The following is a 19,936-nucleotide window of genomic DNA, read 5'->3' as shown; positions in this document are numbered from 1 at the left end:
TGGGGCACCAACAGCAGAAGGACACGGAGCTGTTGGAGCGGGGCCAGAGGAGGCCCCAGAGATGCCGGGAGGGCTGGAGCCCCTCTGCTGTGAGGACAGGCTGAGAGAGCTGGGGGGGTTCAGCCTGGAGAAGAGAAGGCTCCGGGGAGACCTTCCAGCCCCTTCCAGTCCCTAAAGGGGCTCCAGGAAAGCTGGGGAGGGACTCTGGAGCAGGGAGGGGAGCCATGGGACGAGGGGGAAAAGTTTTAAACTGAAAGAGGGGAGATTTAGATTAGATATGAGGAAGAAATTCTTTGGTGTGAGGGCGGTGAGCCCCTGGCCCAGGTTGCCCAGAGGAGCTGTGGCTGCCCCATCCCTGGAGGGGTTCAAGGCCAGGTTGGACGGGGCTTGGAGCAACCTGGGCTGGTGGGAGGTGTCCCTGCCCAGGGCAGGGGGTGGCACTGGGTGGGCTTTAAGGTCCCTTCCAACCCAAACCATTCTATGATTCTGTGATATTCAAGATCAAACCCTTTAGCCAGTTTGGCCAATCAGTCAATGTTACCAAAACTGGTAAGGTCCCTACTTGTTAGCTATTATTACCTTCTCCAAAATAATTCTAAAAGCAAACTTACCTCAGATGGTTCACTGACTTCTGCACCTCCCTGTATTGTATGAGCTAAGAGTTTCAGAAGATAGGGCTCTGCCTCTTCTGGTATATCGTCATTAATAATGTTCAGAGGAAGTGTGACCAGCATCTGTCCCTGATCAAAACATATCTCCCCGGTCTCTGGAATGAGGTCTGCAGTGACAGGTGAGGGATCACTGCTATTTCGGATTATAACCCAGGTAACAGAAACATTTCCATGTGTTCCACCATTTCTTACAATCGTGATCCCTTCAAACCTACAGTTTTGAATGAAAACAAAACCCCATGATATAAAATTAGAATTAATATTGGCTTGCTTAGTTATTGACTCCCTGAAAGATTTACACTGACTTCAGTGGAATAAATGCTATTTGATATCATTGGAATAAACTGATATTTGATATCAGTGGAATAAATTTGTATTTGAGTGAGGGCTTAAAGTTTGTGAAATCATAACACACATCTAAGATTTTTCTTAGAGTGCTTACTCATGAGCTCTCTGTAATGTCTCTAAAGATATTTGTTTGAACTCATTCTATTTACAGTGAGAAAGATACTGAGAAGTGAAGATTTGGCATGTTTCATATTTGTCTTGAGAAATGCATGTCAAATTTCTGAAAATTTTTTCTTAATTAACTTACTTTCTACACCACTTTATAAACTATATCAGAATACACTTGGCAGGTATGAACATTTAAATAATGATCCTGGATGAACTATTTGCCTCTGTACTGAAATATTAAGCTATTGATATTTATGATACTGGAAATGTCATGTTTCCTGCATCTGACAAGCAGATGACTACAACAAAAAGTCTGGGAATCATGAGTTACAAACATTTAGAAAGCAAGATTTATTTCCTTACTGCTCATAAGAAAGAAAGATAAATACTGAAGCGCTGGGCTCTACGTACTGTAAAATATTCTTTCTAAACTGTTCACAGTATGATAGCTTGATGCATTGCCTGTTTCTCTGGGGATGAACCACATCAATAGCTAGCAATGGACATTTTTATTGAGACTGTCAATAGTCTAGCATCAGTCCTGCCTATAAAATTTGTACAGAGCTTTAATTTTAATCTCTCTGTAAAATTAGAAATATTTAACTTATTTGTAAGTTTAAGGTAAGTATTTCATGGGAGACACTCAACACCTTTTTTTTTTTTTTTAAACAGAGACCGATTTTATATATAGTAAATACCAAAATTTACCAGGGAAGGCAGCCAGAAAACTGTTTCCCACCTGTATGAACTGATGTGTGGCAGCATCATGACTGCATTGATCCTGCCTTTAGATTAAGGGTTTTTCAGTATTCTGATAATGTGATTTAATATTTACAGTTTTTACATACAGTTCATAAATATAAAAATAGTTCCTATATAATTAGACATCCCTGCTTCCTTGAAATCTTTGCAGATTATAGTTGATAATAATAACAACATATTAAGTGATTTCTACATTATATTTTCAGTAGTAATTTTACAATTACTTTCAATGAAATTCTAAAGATGCTTAACAATGCCAAACAAATCTCTTAAACTGACTAGATACTAAATTTGAAGATTTGCAGTACCTTGAAATTTGGTCTTCATCAATGATAACAGTCTGAGCAAACAGGATACTGTTGATTGATAGTACTCCATAGGGTTTATCGTTCGGTTGGATGGTGACATGAACAACAGATGGATTAACCAAAACAGCGTCTCCCTGCAAAGTGTCCTTAAGCAGCATAATCTGAAAGGTCTCAGCAATCTCTGGTATGGCATCATCAAGGATCTTAAATTTCATATATGTTTCATGAACTAGAGGCGGGAAAACAATAGTTGCATTTGGCTGTAGATCGAGGAAGTCTACGTTAAGCTGTGCATGTGCTGTTGAATTCCCAGTTATGATGGCGTAACTGACAGAGACTTCATGTTCATCAGGTCCAATTAATTTTCCACTGGCATCCTTACCACGAACCACCTGAATTGTGACCACATCAACTTCCTCAGGCACCATGTAAGCACTCTGAACAAAACGCACCGGACTGTCATTTTTCTTAATATTAATCTGAACAGAATCTTTTGTGTTGTTGATTTCAGCCCCTCCCTCCACGCTCCGCAGATGAACAACAAACAATTCATCATTTTCAGGTATCTGGAAAAATAATGTTAGCAACCAGGTGTAAGTCCCATTTCAAATACATGCAGAACACTTACTGAGAAATATGTTTTATGTATTTCGCAGAAAAGGGAAATAATACAAACTTCACAGCGCATTTCATATTAAAACAAACAGGAGAGAAGTCTTTCTTTTAACTTTGGCTGAAAATCCCTTCTCAAAATTGAACGTTTGCATTTTCTAAAACACTCTTCTGTGCTCTGGCAATATGAAAAAGGGTGGAAAGCCAAACAAAAGCAAAACTAAAACTATGCAAGAATCAGAAAAAGCTGGGTCTGTCCAATTTGAGACTATGAGGAGATCCAACCTCTACTTTTGGAAGCCATCTCTATTTGGAAACAAATGTTTCTCCCAGTTATTTCGATTTACATCTTGATTTTCTGATGTCGATACTGATTAACCTCTATGCACACCTGAGATAATACAGGAACAACATATGGACACAACCTACCTTGGCCCATCCGTTCCTATACGCCTGGAAAAGGAACACTTCCTACATTCTGATACACCCACATCCCCTAGAAAAATTTCCGTCACAGATCTGAAAGTGTTTTCTGGTGCTTAGCAATTAATTAGGCTTTGGCACTCATACAAGATGGCTGTTTAAAGCTACATTTTACTTGTAGGTATTTCTTCTCCAATAACTGATGCAACAGACAATAAAGAATGGCTTATAAACAGCAAATTACAGTACTTAAGGATGAGAGTTTTGCTTTGGATTGACACATTTTATTCCCCAAATCTTGAGCTGCTAAACCTATTTAAATGAAAAATAAGATTACTTTCTTAATACATAGAGGTAAAAAAGTAAATCTTTAAAAATTATTTATCATCTTTGCATCTCATCCTGGAAACTTACTTGCTTCTGAGAGGAACACCAGGACATAATTATTTATTTTTTACTAATGGCAATACTCAATTATAAAGTTGACAAATCCTTTTCATGCACTTTATTATTTACTGAGCTAAAAAAGTTCTGAAAACCCTGCTGCCCAATATTTCTTCTCTCTCACACTCATTTGTTAATTGGCCACCCTCAGATCCTTTTCTAGGGCTAAGACATTGGGTATGCAACTGCCTTTGTAGCTGATGCCAATTCTCTCCCTTGTTTGGTTCGTAGCACTTAAACTTGCATAATGTTATTGACTGATGGAGGGGTTTTTGTCAACATGAGATCTGGAAGTTCTCAGTCACCCCTCTCCTATACTGAGGTACGACACAGTTATTTTACCTTATTAGAATAGATGCTAACTTACGTTTTTCTCAGTTCACTAATTAATATACCATCTTGCAACATAAAAATATACATTTAAGAGAGAGTGAAAACTTCTTGTTGTAGTTTACATCTTAGTATCTTATATGAATGGGACATTCTGTAGCATCATGATTGACCAATAAAAAAAAAAAAACAGTCAAACTTCAAAGACAACAGTATAAAGGATTTCCAGTGCTGCCTCGCCTCTTTTCATTTTCTCTTAACAAAGTTCCCATTATTCCTCACTAAAAAAGGAAATGTATACAACAAAAGTACTACAAATGTAGTGCTGCGGAGATCAGATCTTTGGTCCCCTGATTTCTGTAGGAAAAGTGCCACCCAATTCAGAAAAATACTTGTTTCATTGTTTTTCCTAACTTCAGATCCTGAAAGCTCAAACTAAGTTCTGAGACTACCACTGGATTCTTGTGCATTCCATTATCATCATCAATAAAGGTTTTTTACACAAAAGTAATCTTTCACGTACACCTATGAAAGTCTTTTGCGCAGTGCACCAGCCACACCTTTACGGATCGAACTTTGAGAAACAGAACTTTGAGAGCATTTCTCAGAGGGGAATAAAAAAACATCAGATCCTCCCAAAAAGCCTGAAGATTTCTTTCTATGTTTAAGTCACAGAAATGCTACATCTAATCTGAAGGAGATGTTTCTATACATCAGTCTAGTACAGTTCATGCTCTTCACAAGACTGATCATTTGTTTGAGGAACCTTTTCTATTTTAGAAGTAATTTTTATTTTTTTTTCTACCGAGAAACATAGCTATATAAAAACATAAATTTTTTTCAATCTATCTTTTCTCTGTGAATATTCAGTATATTATATTCTTTCTTTAGTGGCAAACATAACATGTCTGCTCTTCACATGAATGAGAGCCAATCAAGTTAAAACAAAGAATAAACTAGATTCTTACGCACTGTTAACTGAAGGCAGAGGAGCTGCACAGGCATCACTGAGGATGCAATCAAAAAAGCAACATGTAAGCAATGTCATGATTGGGTTCCTTTTGCCTAAACACTTAATAAAGACAAAAGGGAGAGCCCGAGTTCATTATGCAAACACAACCTGAATTTGCAAGGCAGACAATTAGGGAAAAGCAGAGCACACTTAAAAAGAAATACAGAAAAGTTAAATATAGAAAGGACAGCCTAATAGATAAACCTATATTTAGTTCAAGAACATCATCCTTGGCCATACAACAAGGACCTCAGTATTCCATCTCAAAAAAATTATAATGCTTTTCTGATTATTTGTACATTTACTGCAGTAGCACCTAACAGGACTAGTCAGAGGAGCCAGGATACATTCAGAAACTAAAAATATTCACTGATGAGAATTACAAAGGTAGCATTAGAAGGAGTAAAAAATAAGAGCTCACACAGCCAAAATTTAACATCACTTTAAGTAGAAGCACTTTTAACCTAATTTAAATCAAGCATTTTTGTGACTTACTACTCTAAGTCTCTGCAGAACAGCAGCTAAGCTTCTACATATCCAAACCAAAAATTAAGTCAGCTGGTTCTTACCTGATCATCAAGCACTGTTAAATTATAAATCAGCATTGATCTCCCAGGGGTAAATGTAATATTTCCCCTAGGTGGACATAAGTCTTCTTCAGCTGGGTTTGGTCCATCTTCTATCTGCAAAGAATTGATTTTTACAATAAGAAATATATAAACCAGGAATACAAACCCAGTACAAGTATAATAATCAATATACAGTGTGTGTGACATACAGAACAAATGACACTATTCAGTCATCTCCTGCACACACAGGCGCACACAGTCTGTGAAAAGAAGTGAAAATCTTCTCTTTTTTTTGTCAGATGGAGTAAGTCAGAGTAACCACCCTGAAGAAATCACATTTTGCCAGAAAAAGAGAAAGAAAATTACTTCCATATAGGCCTATAAGGACTCTTTGGTGTCTACTGACGCCTAATTGACTTTTTCAAATAACAGAAAGGATACTCATTCTAATTTAATTTAAATCACTACTATTTCATAATAAGTTCCAAGAAAATGTAATAGCAGTTACTGGCTTTGTACTCAACTTGTGAGATTAAGGATATTATATTTAATTGTGAAACCTAAAAGACTAGGAAGCCACTTAGAGGCAATACGGGGTTTGTTTTTTTTAGAAAATCTTCTAAATTTTTTTCAACATATGTATATAAACTACACTGTGAGATAATCAGTAATCTGCACTGATTAACTGTGCCGATAACAAAATTTATTGGACCTTAAAACGAATATATCTACAATGAGTTACACGGAGGATCTCATTCTGTACTTTAACTATACATGCCATATTTAGCATGCAATAAAATCCAGTACAAATCTTTTCAGATGTTGACAGGTCTAGATTATACCCTTGATGATGTATAAGACCAGACAAATGATAAATAAATAACCATACATATGATTTTAAAGTATGTAATAGAATTGGAGCTAGATAAGAAAAAAAACAACGCAACAAACAATAAAGGCAATAACTGTATCACATTCAAATCAAGTACATACGTAACGGCCTAAATATTCAATGAGTGGTTTAGTTTCTGGGGATTCAAAATGCAGTCTTACAGATACAGAATTTCACTAAATACTGAGCTCTCATACTTACATGTTCAAAGTTGGCATAAGCATTAAAGATGTTTGTTTGTAAAATACAGATAAAATCTGAAGAAATACTAAATAAGACGTTTCCTGCATACTTAAAACACATTGTTTTCTATTAATAGAAAACTAATGCCACCTCAAATATCTCCCCGAATGACAGAGAATACTCAGTTTTCTCTAATATCTCTTAATTTTTCCACGAATTAAACAGCCAGATAATGACACTATTTTCCATTTGACAGGTAATATCTTTCCATTTTATGAAGCAAATTGAACAAATGTAGACATAGGTATTTTTCCCCTCTTTCACTTTTACAAACACTTTCATAAATTATGGCCTCGCAGTTTCACTCAACGACTAAGCTATGAAGCCTTTTTGATAAACTCACCTCAAAAGTTACGGTGACCGTCCCGTAGGTTCCCCTCTCCCTAATTAGAGTGAGAGGCACAAATTCATTTCTGCCCCTGGGCTCATTCACTGTGATTAAGGCAGACTAATGAGGAAGGAAAAGGACAGGCAATCAGGCACAGATCAAATATCACAGCAGAAGGAAGAAACTGTTACCATAGAAATACCAAACTCCCACAGACAAATTAATCCAATCTGCAAACCAGTCCACTGATGGCATACATTTCCTAGCAACCAATTAGTTCAGCTAATAAAAAGCTTGAAGGATTTCAGATAAAAAAAATTATCATAAGTTATGCAAGCAGGGCGGGGGTTGTTTTGTAAATTAACGTAGCCAATATACACAAAGCACTGACGTATTGGCACTGGTATTTATAGGAGAACGTAACCGTGTTAAAAACAGGTTTTCTCCATTAAAAAGTAATTTGTTAGATAGCTAGTTGTAAGTGGACTCTGTCTATCAAACTGTTGCAGGCGAAAGATTTCAAAGAATTACACTAATTCAGGGACCAGCATGGCTTAGTACTGTGGTCCTCAAAATTTCTCATATTCTTGTGCTTTATCAGGCAAGTCCTCTACAAAAATTATATTGCCATAATGCTGGTGATAAGCTATAGCTTCTCTTTTGACTAACACAACCTCTATATTACTGCAAAAATCCTCCACACCACTAGAGCCACACCAGTGTCTTATCGCAGAGGGTGTTACACAGTGCCTCTATCATGATAGTGTTCTCTCAGGTTGAGAGTTAAGAATAAAATTGCTCACTAAAGATGGAAGACAGTGAATATTCTCAAGGTTTCCAAATCGCATCTTTAACTCCTCACTTCTTCCATACTATACCAACATCTTCATTTACAGATGAGGGGCAGAGAGACTGAACTTCTTAGAAATTTTATAATTAAGATGAGCAGCATGGATATTCATCCAAGCATGAGGGTCTCAGGCTACGTCTCAACACCTAAAAGCGTGCAGAAGTATTAAAGCTGTATATATGTATGAACGACATGTATGAATCACCTCTAGAGATGTTTTCAAAGATGTAACTCAGCATTAGCTTTCAAGGGATTCAGTTAAACAACTAACCAGCATCTTTGAAAATTTCACCTTTATGCTTTCTAAAATTTTCACATGTACCATATAAAAAGCCATACCATGTTAAAAGAAATTATTCCAAAGGCATTGTCATTTGATAAGATTGTTACAGTGACAGATTTGGGTGAGCCAAGCTTTATCCTTGCAGATGGTTTCTAAAATTAACAAAACAAAATAAGATATTAAATACTGTGATGGGCAATAAATACACATTTTGATTTTACTGTCTTTTAAGAGTAAATATTAGCCTATGACAAATTGTATGTCTTTTTATTATATACCGCAATGGAAGTTATTTAAAGCAACAGAATGCAAAAAAATAATTCTTAATTGCTGAGGAAATACACCCTATAAAGTCAACAACAAAGTGCTTGAAACAAACTTAGTAAATCATTAATCATAATTTGGCAATCTATTAACGACACCATCACAAGAGGGAACTAGGTATGAAGCATTTATCACTGCCAGGAGCCCCAAAGCTGTTCTTTTTTTTTTCCTAACACTGAAACTTTGAAGCTACTGTACTGAGACACCAGCTAAGGGAAACAAATCTTGACAGTGTTGTAAAAATGAGCTACTACATTAAAAATCAAAGGAAGAAGGAAAGGAGAATATACAATTTTATATTCACTGCAAACACCCCCTGGGTTGTGTAATAATTGGCAATAAAATATAAACTTTATCTTTACTGAACCAGCATCAAACTTAGTCATGAACTGTTACCTAAAAAAAAAAAAGTGAATGCAAAGTCCTCTCCTGTACCATGACTTCTGTGAGACAGAACAATATGAGGAGACTTACTGGCAAGTATTTAAAAAATTGTTTGTTTTCAGGGAAGTCTCCTTTACCCTCTGCTTCCAGACGAGTGGAAGTCATCCTCTTTCTTTTGCCATTTCCACCCTCTCTTCCAGCTATGGTCTATGCAGGAAAACAGGAAAGGCTGAGAGTCTCTCCACAATCTAAGTCTTCTGGGCTCTAGTCGACCTTCAAACATCTGCAGCTGAATGCAGTGACCACTGAAGGTTCAGACTATGTCTGTACTGCACAGCAACATCACACGGAAACACTCGCAGGAATGGCAAAACCTTCTAAAGAGCAGGAAGCACCATCATAGAATCATAGAATGGTTTTAGTTGGAAAGGACCTTAAAGATCAGCTAGTTGCAACCCGGCTAGTTCCACCCTGGCTAGTCTCCAAATTTCAGTTCCTACCTGTTAGGATTCAGACTCACAAGCAGTACAACTACATTGAAATCTATGGATTACCATTCATTTATGTCACGTCACCCACTGCTTTCTGGGGAACAGATAAATTAAACAACTGGAACTTACTGGTAGTGTCAAGTAAAATGTGAATGTCTCATCAGCCTCTGGAAGATCATCATCACAGACAGATATATACACTGTTCGGTTTGTTTCTGTATCAGGTATAAATGCAGCTGCATATGTGTCAAAAAAGTCTCCTGTGTCTTCTCCATCAATCTGCAATAAATACACAATTGAATGCCACCTCCTTCTTCCTCCACCGTCTTCTATAATATTATTCTGGAGTCATTTAACAGACTTCACACACTCTTCTTGGCACGTAATTCTTTCCACAATTTCCCCTGCTGTCACACAGTTAATTTCTGGACAGAAGGTATAGGTAATAGCCCCTTGTACCCATGCTCAGTAACCAGGAAACATAAAAAAAACCCAAACAAAACAAACACGACACTTTATTCAGAACCATTTATGACTTCCTTCCTTGCAACTGGGTATCTTTTGCATAATGCACGATATGACCTTTTTTTTAATGGAAAAGCTATTCCTAGCACACATCTGTGCTCATAATACCCTACCTGAATTAAACTTACCTAAAGAGCTAACTGCCCTCTGCCTTCCTGTCTCACTCTAGGCACTAGAAGGAGACGAACGTTTAACCTAGGTTAACATTTTAACTGCCAAAGTTGGCAAGAGGAATTCTTCTATAATGAACAGCCCTGCTTTCGTTTCAGTCAACAAAAGAAAATCCCCCCGATTCTACTGTAAGTAAGGTGGTTAGAGGAGAGATCACAAAGGCTGCGGCATCAGGACTAAGGTTAAGTGTGCATTTGGAAGCTGAGACTAGATGGAGAGAAGCAACTCAACACCAGCACAACTGCCACATCTGAATCTACCACCCTTATAGGCGCTAAACACTTAAATGAACCTCATGAAAAAGGCTATTCTTCATTTGAGACGAGTGAAATTAGAAGTTCAATGAAGAGGAAAAGTATGTAAGGTATTTTTGTGGCTGTCATCTATCATTGGACATACTGGCAACTCCTTCTTATCTATCTGAGCCAACACTAGACTTACCGAAAAGCTCTTACAAAACCAGGCTATAAACATCTTCCTGAAAAAGTGCTCAAAATATTCATGTCAGAAACAAAACTTTGAATTGTAGGTCCTTAATAAGGAAACTAAGTTACTCTGCTTGTTACACCAGTAAAGAGCCCTAGTTTCCAATTACATTTTCTCAAGGTTTTCTCCTCAGACATTAATAAAGTGTGAAATCCCTACAGATCAAGTTCTATTCCTTGTAATTTCAAAGACATGTATTTTTCATACGCAGTTACAGGAGACAGTAGATAGTTTCTTTTGCCCAGAGACTACAGAAATTCATAAGCAGTATGTCTCCAATACACTGGTGTGTTCTCATGTGGTACTCATGCCATGTAGCATCTTGCTCCAACCACCTATGGTACAGCACACCCGAAGGGATTTAAACTTCTAAAGAGATACAATTGAGATCATAGCTAATAACAGCTAAGAAATAAAGGAAATAACGTAAAAATACTCACTCTGATCTCCAAATGAATTGAACAATGTAATTTTTAAAATTCCTATGTAAATCTGATGCAAAGAGTGGAGTAGCTATTAAACTGCAGGTTCTAAAGCGACGTGGAAAAGGAAAAATTGCTATATATCCACATTTTCAATATGAACTCACAGCCACAATCAAAATCAAACAAGCATATCAGTTTGGACTTCTACCTGAGCAGTAGGAGCTGTCTCCTTGAGGAGATGTTTATACTATTATTCTGAAACCACTGATGCAGCCAGCAGGAATTTAGGCAGTTACAGAAAATGGGTTTTGCTTCTGCAAAGTGAAGCATTGTCCCAGCGAAATATCACCCTCCCTTCCACTGGCTTGATAAAAACATAGGCAAAATTCAAAACTTCAGAAAGATATTAATATTTACTGAGAATATAACTGGCATAGTTTCTTACCGACACAATTGCTGTGATGTTAGCAGGCTTCCCTGTCCGCTCAATTACAAGACGTATAACAGTTGTACTTGTTTCATTAACTACAAATTCTGTTTGCCCACTGAACTTCACTTCTGTTTCTCCAGATATGAAATGAATGAGTAATGCTAAAAGCAAATAAACTAATAAAGAAGCAGAGGGCATCCCTATAGAAAAAGAAAAGAATAATTAAAAATGAATTATGAATCTAAAATACATAAAAGACAACCTTACCGATCCGGTCAACCCTTTTCAAACCTTCAAATACTGTGATTATCTTGTGAGCTTCAGAAATGGGACAAAAACATGCATAGGTTTCATCTATAATCAAGTCAGATAATGTAATTATCATCTACATCTAATTCTATTTTCATAATTTTCATAATTTTCTAGTGATTTTCTAGGCGGTACTTACCAACTTTTTTCAAGTGGTGGAATAAGTAACTTCTTTCAAGAAAAAACAATTATGTTGCCACAATTATAATTTCCAACCAACAAAAACAATTAGCTCAAAGGTTGACAGTTCTACTTCCACTTTCTTTGCTCTCTTGATTCTCTTTAGAAATAAACATGAATTGGCAGGACGTGTGAGGGGTTGGATGTTTGCAGTCATCTCATAGACCATCTTCTCACATCTCATGGACCATGAAATGTTCTTAAACATTTGCGTATTTACCTGAGATTCTTTTCACTGCTTCTCTTATCCCGTGATTCTTTCACGTTTTCCTGTCACGGAGAATGACTGTGGCACATTTTAATGCCATTGTAACCTTTTAACAGCCAGACCTTTATTTTTAATTGTTTCTGCACAATGTCCAGTTTTCTTTTCTGCCAGGGTAAGACAACTTGAAACTCAGGTGGTTTATTTCTCTTACATCAGAGCCCAGTTATGTAATGTAAAATAGAAGTTTAAGTTCCAGTGAAGTCATCAGGTGTTGGTACTGATAAAGATGCATTTTTAAGAGGCTCTGGCACAACAAATTGGAAACAGCTGCCACGTTATGCAGAGCCTTATATTGTACAGTGGTGATCAGAACTGAAAACTTGGATGCTGGATGGAGCAAGTTTCTATCATAAGGGTCTGAGCAATTTTTGAACAAACCAAGAGAACAAAGTTTTGGTCTAAACACCAAAAAGCATTCCACTGTGGATCCTTAATGGAATTAGTTCTTTCAGTAAGTTGGTTTTTTTTAATCCACAGTCACTATTTTATACTGTTACTTTTAAAAATTACTGTACAAAAGTTACAAACAATATTTGTGTAATTACACATATAAATAAAATGTCAGTTTGCTTAAAATTATGCTTCCAAATCTATGCTTTATCAGACAAATCTGGTCAATGGTGGTTGCATAAACCGTGCAGAAAATATTATATTGATATTTGCATATCAATAATATGTAAGCTCAGCCACATTTGCAAATTACTTGTTTCCATTATTTATGAGTGACAGTAAATGAATATTCAGGCAGAAACGGTCATTGAAACAGAAAATGTCATGCATATGTATACTGAAATGTATTTTTGTAAAGTGTGCGTCAAATTTGTAATCAGAACACATTTGAGGTCCAGCACAAATTCTGAGTGTTTCATGTACACAGTCAGGTAGCTTTAATCTTGTGCTGAACAGAGAATAAGAAAGCCTTCAGACCACTAAAATTAACACAGCTTCAGAAAGACTTCAAGACTTTGATTCTTCTAACAATAAATTCTGTCTGGGCAAGGGTCAGTTTTATGTTGTGAGGACTTGAAATAAACTGCTTTCAGGCAAGTTAAAGAACAAAAATTATCTACAGACATGACGTATTAAATGAGTTATAAGTACAGTCAAGAAAACTACCAGCATCTCTCAGAATTCCTACAAGCAAAGACTGGTGAGATGACAAAATTAGCCAGTTTTAATTACTTATAAGAAAAAAATTCACCTAGCTCTAACATCACAGAGGGAACAGGCGTGCAATGAAAGTTAGTGCAAAAAATCAGGACTAACCATTTTCCCCATGAAAACAACTACCCATTTTACAACCCGTTTGAACAGTGTTTTGCTATTTCCAGCAAAAATGTGACACAGTAAAATAATTTTGCTGCCACACATTGCTATAAACTTTTACTACCATGAACACAGTCCTTCAAGATATCCATGGCTCTCATTGAGAATTCAATGCGCAACAGACTTTCAGGAACAATGCTTGATTCTTACATATCTATGTATTTAGTAATTTTTGTGCAGAAAAAGCTTACAGTAGGAAGCAAAGATAAAAATGCATACACATAAACCCCGCTGGATTTAAAATTGTCAGCATTTCCAAAACTTGCAGGACGTTTTCATTATTTTTGTGTGGAACTGCTCTGAAAAATACAAACCGTCAAGCTGGAAAGAGAGCGGTTGTCTAACCTTTGTAAACTCTGAGACAATTACGCTGTCTGCAGATGCAGGCATCATCCATACGAAACTGAGGAATTTGTTGACCTTTTAGCTTCAGCTGTTACCTTGTCATAGACTTCGCAAATATCTTCCCACGGTACATGCTTCTAGTAAATAATACTGAAAACATGATCCTTGAGGGCAAGATTACAAAGTTTAGAATTACTTGAATTCTATTACTTCTACTAGAGAGCATTCTAAAACTATAGGATTACTCCTGTGGAACAAGAGAGGTTTCACAATCATACCATCAATTATTTAGCTGGTGAGTATTCTTTCTTGTTACATTATTTGTACTAAGATTTACTTTGCACAGCCTGCCAAAAGTAGTTTTTACTCACTTTATATAAACTCAACTTTGAAAATCATGATTATTTGTAAAAAAATGATGTAATAAAGTAAAAATAACATAAGACAAGACTTAGAGAATGCAGAACAAATCTATTCAAATAGCCGAAAAGATATTATAGGTCACAGTATTTATTAAATATGAACTCACTGTGTACACTAAATTCTTACAGAAACTTGTGTGGGAACAAAATTTGTTCCTCATTAACTGCATTGCATAAAATTCAGCAGAAGCCTTCACAAGCTCAGGGATTAAAAGGCGACTCTTCCCCACCTCCCTCACCCCAATATACCACTGGTGAGCTTAATTTTTATTTTTCCCAAATGAAGCTGAAACTGTAGTCCTTGTTCACCACTAAAATTTGGTAAACTATGCATTTGGTGCATCAAATAACTCCTCTCTGCTTCAGTGACATATTATTGAGTGACGTTCTCTAAACCCAGAATGTTCAGTCGAGCTTTAAAACAGATTAATAATTCAAAGTAATTTAAATGTTTCTGAAACAACAAGCAGCAATGGAATATCATATACCTTCGGAGTATGTATGAGTCAATGGACCAACTATTCCGTTACCATGTTCTGACTAAGACATTTCAAATAATGATTTGTAGTATCAGTGTTTAAAGTAGTTTAAAGCAACGCTTCATACTGAGCCCTAGGTGATGTTTGTAAGGGGTTTATAATAAAAGTTTCTAGCATCAAAACGAAAAGGAAGTACCTCTCAAAAAATTATCTAGACATTTTAATGGTATTAAAGAATCTTAAAAAGTCTAAAAATAACATTCTTCAACCATATAATTTAAAAAAAGTAAAAGAGATCTGACTCAGAATTCTGAGTCATGATCCCTAACTAATATTTTCTTTTAGTCTGCATTTTATGGCACCTTCTGAAGCACCTTCGTGTTTCCCTTGAAAACACAGAATCCCAGTGTAGAACCCAACAGAGCACATACTGATTCCATGCAGTAACTTCCATGGCAATGTCACAAATTTTGTAAGGAATACTATTTCAATCTCTTGCCCACTTGGAGCGCCCAGGAGAGGTAGGCTTATGAAACTGGTGCTTCTCGTAACTGATGAGTCACCAGGATTACCTTGCTTTTTCTGCTCAGTTTCTGGAACAAATTCCAGATGAAGATTTTAAAGTTTATAAAGAATGAGCGGTCTTTTCTGCAGACTTCTGTAAAGAATGAGAAGTCTCTCCTGCAGATTTTTACACTGGCTTCCGTGCTTCATAAATAAAAGCGCTAAGAATGAAAAGATCTCCCGGCTGTTTCCATTGAAGGGTGAGGGAACCTACAGAGTAGTGGCACATGGAGATCAAGAAGGGAAATGAAAGGGCTGCGAAAGACTCCAAATCTGAAATGAAATGAGCATAAAATGCCAGATATGGAATGGAAAGTGGGAAAAAGCAGCCGAGGGAACGAGGGGTTAAGTACCCTGAGCCTCAGACTTGCCACTGCTACTGGGCAGAAGACAGGTATGGATTCCTGCCATACAGGCAGGTATGGTGAAGCAGCACCTCTCCCACCCAGCAGCCGAAGCCCGCTCCTCTTCCCCCAGCTCCTCGTATATTTCTGAAGTCCATGGACACAGCAAGCGTAAAGCCCAGTGCACTTTTCACTGCCTGCCCTTGTCTGCTCCCCGTGATTACAAATACCCAGCCAAGTAGAACATTCAGAAACTGGCATGCCTAGCACTTCGCATTGAGTACAGCATTACAGCTATCAATGGTTGCCAGAGAGAAGCCTATTCACAGCGGAGATGTCAGCCCCCAGCAGCATCTTTGGCTGAATACAATGGAGAGAGATACATGTGCTCTTTCATATGTAAAGAGGAGGTTCTCTGTAGCACGCAGGAACAGGACAGAGCAAGACGCTTCACAAGGTCATTGCCCTTGCTGCACCTGTTGCAGAAACATTTTCAGCATTTTTACTCTAGGCATTCCCAGAACCACTGAAATTTATAACGGTATTGGAGAACAACCCAGGAAAGTGGCAGGAACTACAAAAACTTGGATTTACTAAACTTCTCCTTTCTATGTTGTCATGATCCCAAATTACGAGAGAAATACTTTATTTCAGACCAGGGTCTTCTTTGCCTCAGAGTTCCCACAGTTCGCAGATAGGCAAAGGAGGACACAACAGTTGTGTCTAGCATTTGGGTAGTGGGTATTACCCCAGTCTGCCCTGTTGGTTGCCTTTTCTTTTTTTGGTTTTGGGCTTTTTTGTTTAGATCTGGGATAAATAAGTCTCTCACTCTAATAGAGACTGGAAAAGAGAGTGTTCCAAAGGTGCTATTTCAAAACAGTATCTTGCTATATCCCTTTTTTGCCTTCAGTGTGCTTCAGGGTGGATAAAGCCTGAGAATTACAGTAACTCACAAGTACTGTTTTGTCTGCACCCCTGGACTGTGCTAATAGTTGCGACATTTGGGGCAAGAGTCTGCCTCACCAATTTTTTTATTCAGTGTCACTGGATGCCTGCGCTTCCAGTTCTTTTCTAGGATTTCTTGTCTCCCTCTTTACTACACACACATTCCAGGTACCCGCCCATCATCCCCCTTCTAATTACTCACACTGGAAAGTGCTAGCCAAAGCACAAATGCAGACTACTACGTGCTGAAAATCCCTTGATCAGCTTTCACTGTCCTGAAGTTTTGGGGCTCAGCTGCTTACTTACCTACTGACTACTGCTGTCGTGACAGAACAGTACCCCAGCGCAACCTCAGGGGCTAAGAAGATTTATCTGCATTTGAGATTAATGACACTGACATCAGTCAATGATTCTCCTGACCATTTGCTTTCTAACAGTTGCCATATTTAAAAAAAAAACAACTTATTGTCTGTGACCGCGTGTATCACTGGTAATGGCCAATTTAATGCAACCTGAACAACACCTCCATGTGGAAATTCTTGCTCGTTCAATTATGTTCCCTTGAAAGAGGACACACCTGTCAGGACAGAAATCCTAAGGAAGAAAAGATGCATAAGCTGCCTGCCATTGTATTTATATTTACTAGTCAGAAAGGTAAATCTGCTGTCACAGCCGGGAGCCAATACTGCAAGTGGTAAATCTGCAAGCCGAGGCCAAGACCGATGAGAAATCCAAATTACCTCATCCTGTTATTAGAGGTCACTGAGAGGTAAAAAGTGTAATAAGCCCATAGTACCCCTGGTAAGTTTTCTGGGAGCTTCTTTTCACTTCCTCAGAAGAATCTGAGCGGATCTAAACCATATCCCTAAATGTTAAGTTCTAAAGCACGTAATCATCACTGGAGACCCAAGTTTTACGTCTTAAGGCAGGTAATGCTAAAGGCTTTCTGAGGTAGCCGCCTGCTCTGCCAGTTCTCATTCTGAGCAGGGAATAAAGGGCAAAGCTCTCAAATGGTGCTGAGCCCACGACTTCTGTTTGCCTGCAGCAAGCAGAGCGAACACAAGCCTCTTCTACAAACACTTGCAGCTACCTTATAATTTGCCGGTCAAACAGAGAACCAGACAATAATTCTGACTAGCTGTAAAATCCAGATTATTTTTATCCTGAGTCCAGGGAAACGACTTGGAGTTATTAAGGTTACTTTATATTTAGAACAGAGATCAGAGTCTAATGTAAACAAACTTTGGCTGAAATCTGCTAATTAACTATGTCAAGAAACACACCGGTAGGAAGCTGAATTTGCCCTAATTTATACCAACAAAACAACACTGATTTCTGCTGCAAAACTTCTAATTTATCTCATGCAATTGATGGGAAGCTTATATACCGTAAAAAACCAAGATGTTATTTTGGAAGAGTTCACTTAGCATATGGTGTAGGTTTAAGCAAAAGGTAAATCTAGTTTTCAGTTCCACGCTGGAAATCCTTTCCCACCTATATACTTCTAATGAAAACAGCAGGCATCTTTCACTAATGGAAATTATTTTCCAGGGTTTTCCAGAGCCAGGGTCTAGGTTTTTACATAGGCATTTTGCTCCAAGTAGGGCTTGAGACACTATAAGCACTCATACTCTCTCTCAAACGGTTTCTTGCACAAAAACACCAATTGAAAAACAAAAAACCGAAAAAAACCCAAACAACTCATCCATGAAGCTGCTTAGCATTCCCAACTCATGTTTATTGTAGAACAAACGGCACCTGAGCCTGCCAAAGGATCAGGCTCTTGCACACATGGAACCACAAATCCATCTGAGGAAGGCCAGGAGGCTTCAGTGAGGAACGCCCATTTAGTCTACTTCAGTAAAGATCTGAAGTTTCACAATAATTTCCATTTGTATCTCTACTTTGGAGATTTCTCGCATGTCCTCAACACTTTTACTTCACATATTTTTAGAACACGTGAACTGAAGCCAAAAAAATGTAGCTTCAAATACTTAGTACTTGTCCTGAATGAAGTACTATGGCCTGAATGAATAGCATATATCAGGAAAAGTAATTCTGGGCTTCTGCAGTATAGTGGCTATTTTTCTCATACTTAAAACCAAAAATGTAACAACCTGCTTTGCAATAGTGCTTCACACATAATAATATTGCAAGAAAAAAAATCTGTAAGGTATAGAAGAGTAAATTACAGCCTCGTGGTGGGGATTAGGTGGCACCATTTTGGGTGTACTGACAGAGGAATTACTGCTATCCACAGTGGATTCTTACAAGTTAATACGCATGTATGAGCCAAACAGAATTTTAATGTGTTGCCTAATTATTAGAATAATTGTGTCAGTGAGTTATTCTTGAGTTCATAAAAGTGTATTATTAAACATGAAAATTTGAATCAACCATATATATTACATTTAAAATGTATATCGAAACAAGCTTCATTTCCACAGTTAAATGCATTCAATTTTTATTAGATGTTGGTTAGCAAAGAATGTTGGTTTTATTCCAGATCTATTTCTGTAGAAGTAAAAATACATTTGTATCATTTTCGAGAAGGTGGTTAGCATGGGGCCCTCACTCTAATCTATGCTGTGAATTAATCTCTTAAATCTGGGCAATCTGTTTTTATATAAAACACAAGATAAAGTATTTATGTGGTGAAGAAAACTCCCCAAAGCAAAATTTGTTTGGGTCCAAAGACTTCTCACACTACCTTTATCATGTATTGTGCTTTCCTTGGCTTTCTAAACCTTTTAACCTATGTCACAATTTAATAATCACTATTTAATAATTATAATCATTCCCTTATTAACTGGGTATTTCTTTTCGTTCTTCTAAGGCACCCCGTAGTTCAAGACAAGGAAATCTCTTTGTTGATTAGTTATTTAAGACCAGCAACAATAACTATGCTGGAAAGAAAGGTGCTTTGAGAGGATTACACAGAGCTAGTTCTCAACAGCACCAAGCCGAGAGCAGCAAATTACAAACCCAAGTACTTCATTGCATGTAACCAAATTGGCTGGTTGAAATGCTAATTGCCTTTCAGCAGAGCCAAAGGCAGACAGGGGACCCTGTGCTTCAGAGAATGACATGCATTTTTTACCCCACTTCTGCACCATTGTCTTGCTGAGAATTATTCAAAATCTATTCATAAAGGTAGCTCTTTTCCTAACCTTTAAAAATGTGGGAAATTTCTAAAGCTCTGACCAATACCTCAGATCTGTGGGTCTGCCAAACCCATAACAGATGGCTGAATTAAGGCCATGTTAAATCCTTAATGAAGCAAAGCTTGAAACAATTCAGAGCAGCAACATATTGGACCAGTCCAGGATAAGTGA

At 37.4% G+C, this 19,936-nt stretch overlaps 1 protein-coding gene across 5 annotated transcripts in view; it reads right to left on the bottom strand.

Moving 5' to 3' along the window:
* The window catches only part of ADGRV1 (adhesion G protein-coupled receptor V1), a 291,124-nt gene that overhangs the window by 267,732 nt on the left and 3,456 nt on the right, over positions 1-19,936 (bottom strand). For 4 of the 5 annotated variants that reach the window (XR_012584987.1, XM_074570871.1, XM_074570873.1 and 1 more), the window contains exons 2-8: positions 11,435-11,619; positions 9,512-9,661; positions 8,240-8,335; positions 7,066-7,170; positions 5,588-5,701; positions 2,198-2,763; positions 612-882 (exon numbers count right to left, since the gene is read on the bottom strand). Coding sequence is in view for 4 of the 5 variants with exons in the window: in XM_074570871.1 (XP_074426972.1) it covers positions 612-882; positions 2,198-2,763; positions 5,588-5,701; positions 7,066-7,170; positions 8,240-8,335; positions 9,512-9,661; positions 11,435-11,619 (1,487 nt within the window). In the remaining variant the exon portion in view is untranslated. The remainder of the gene's footprint in view (positions 1-611; positions 883-2,197; positions 2,764-5,587; positions 5,702-7,065; positions 7,171-8,239; positions 8,336-9,511; positions 9,662-11,434; positions 11,620-19,936) is intronic. The other variant, XM_074570874.1, reaches the window with a different exon arrangement.

This window comes from Larus michahellis, chromosome Z (genome assembly GCF_964199755.1).
Source record: "Larus michahellis chromosome Z, bLarMic1.1, whole genome shotgun sequence".
Taxonomy (NCBI): domain Eukaryota; kingdom Metazoa; phylum Chordata; class Aves; order Charadriiformes; family Laridae; genus Larus; species Larus michahellis.
Note: the sequence above shows the minus strand (reverse complement) of the source record. Positions and strands in the feature narration are given on the sequence as shown.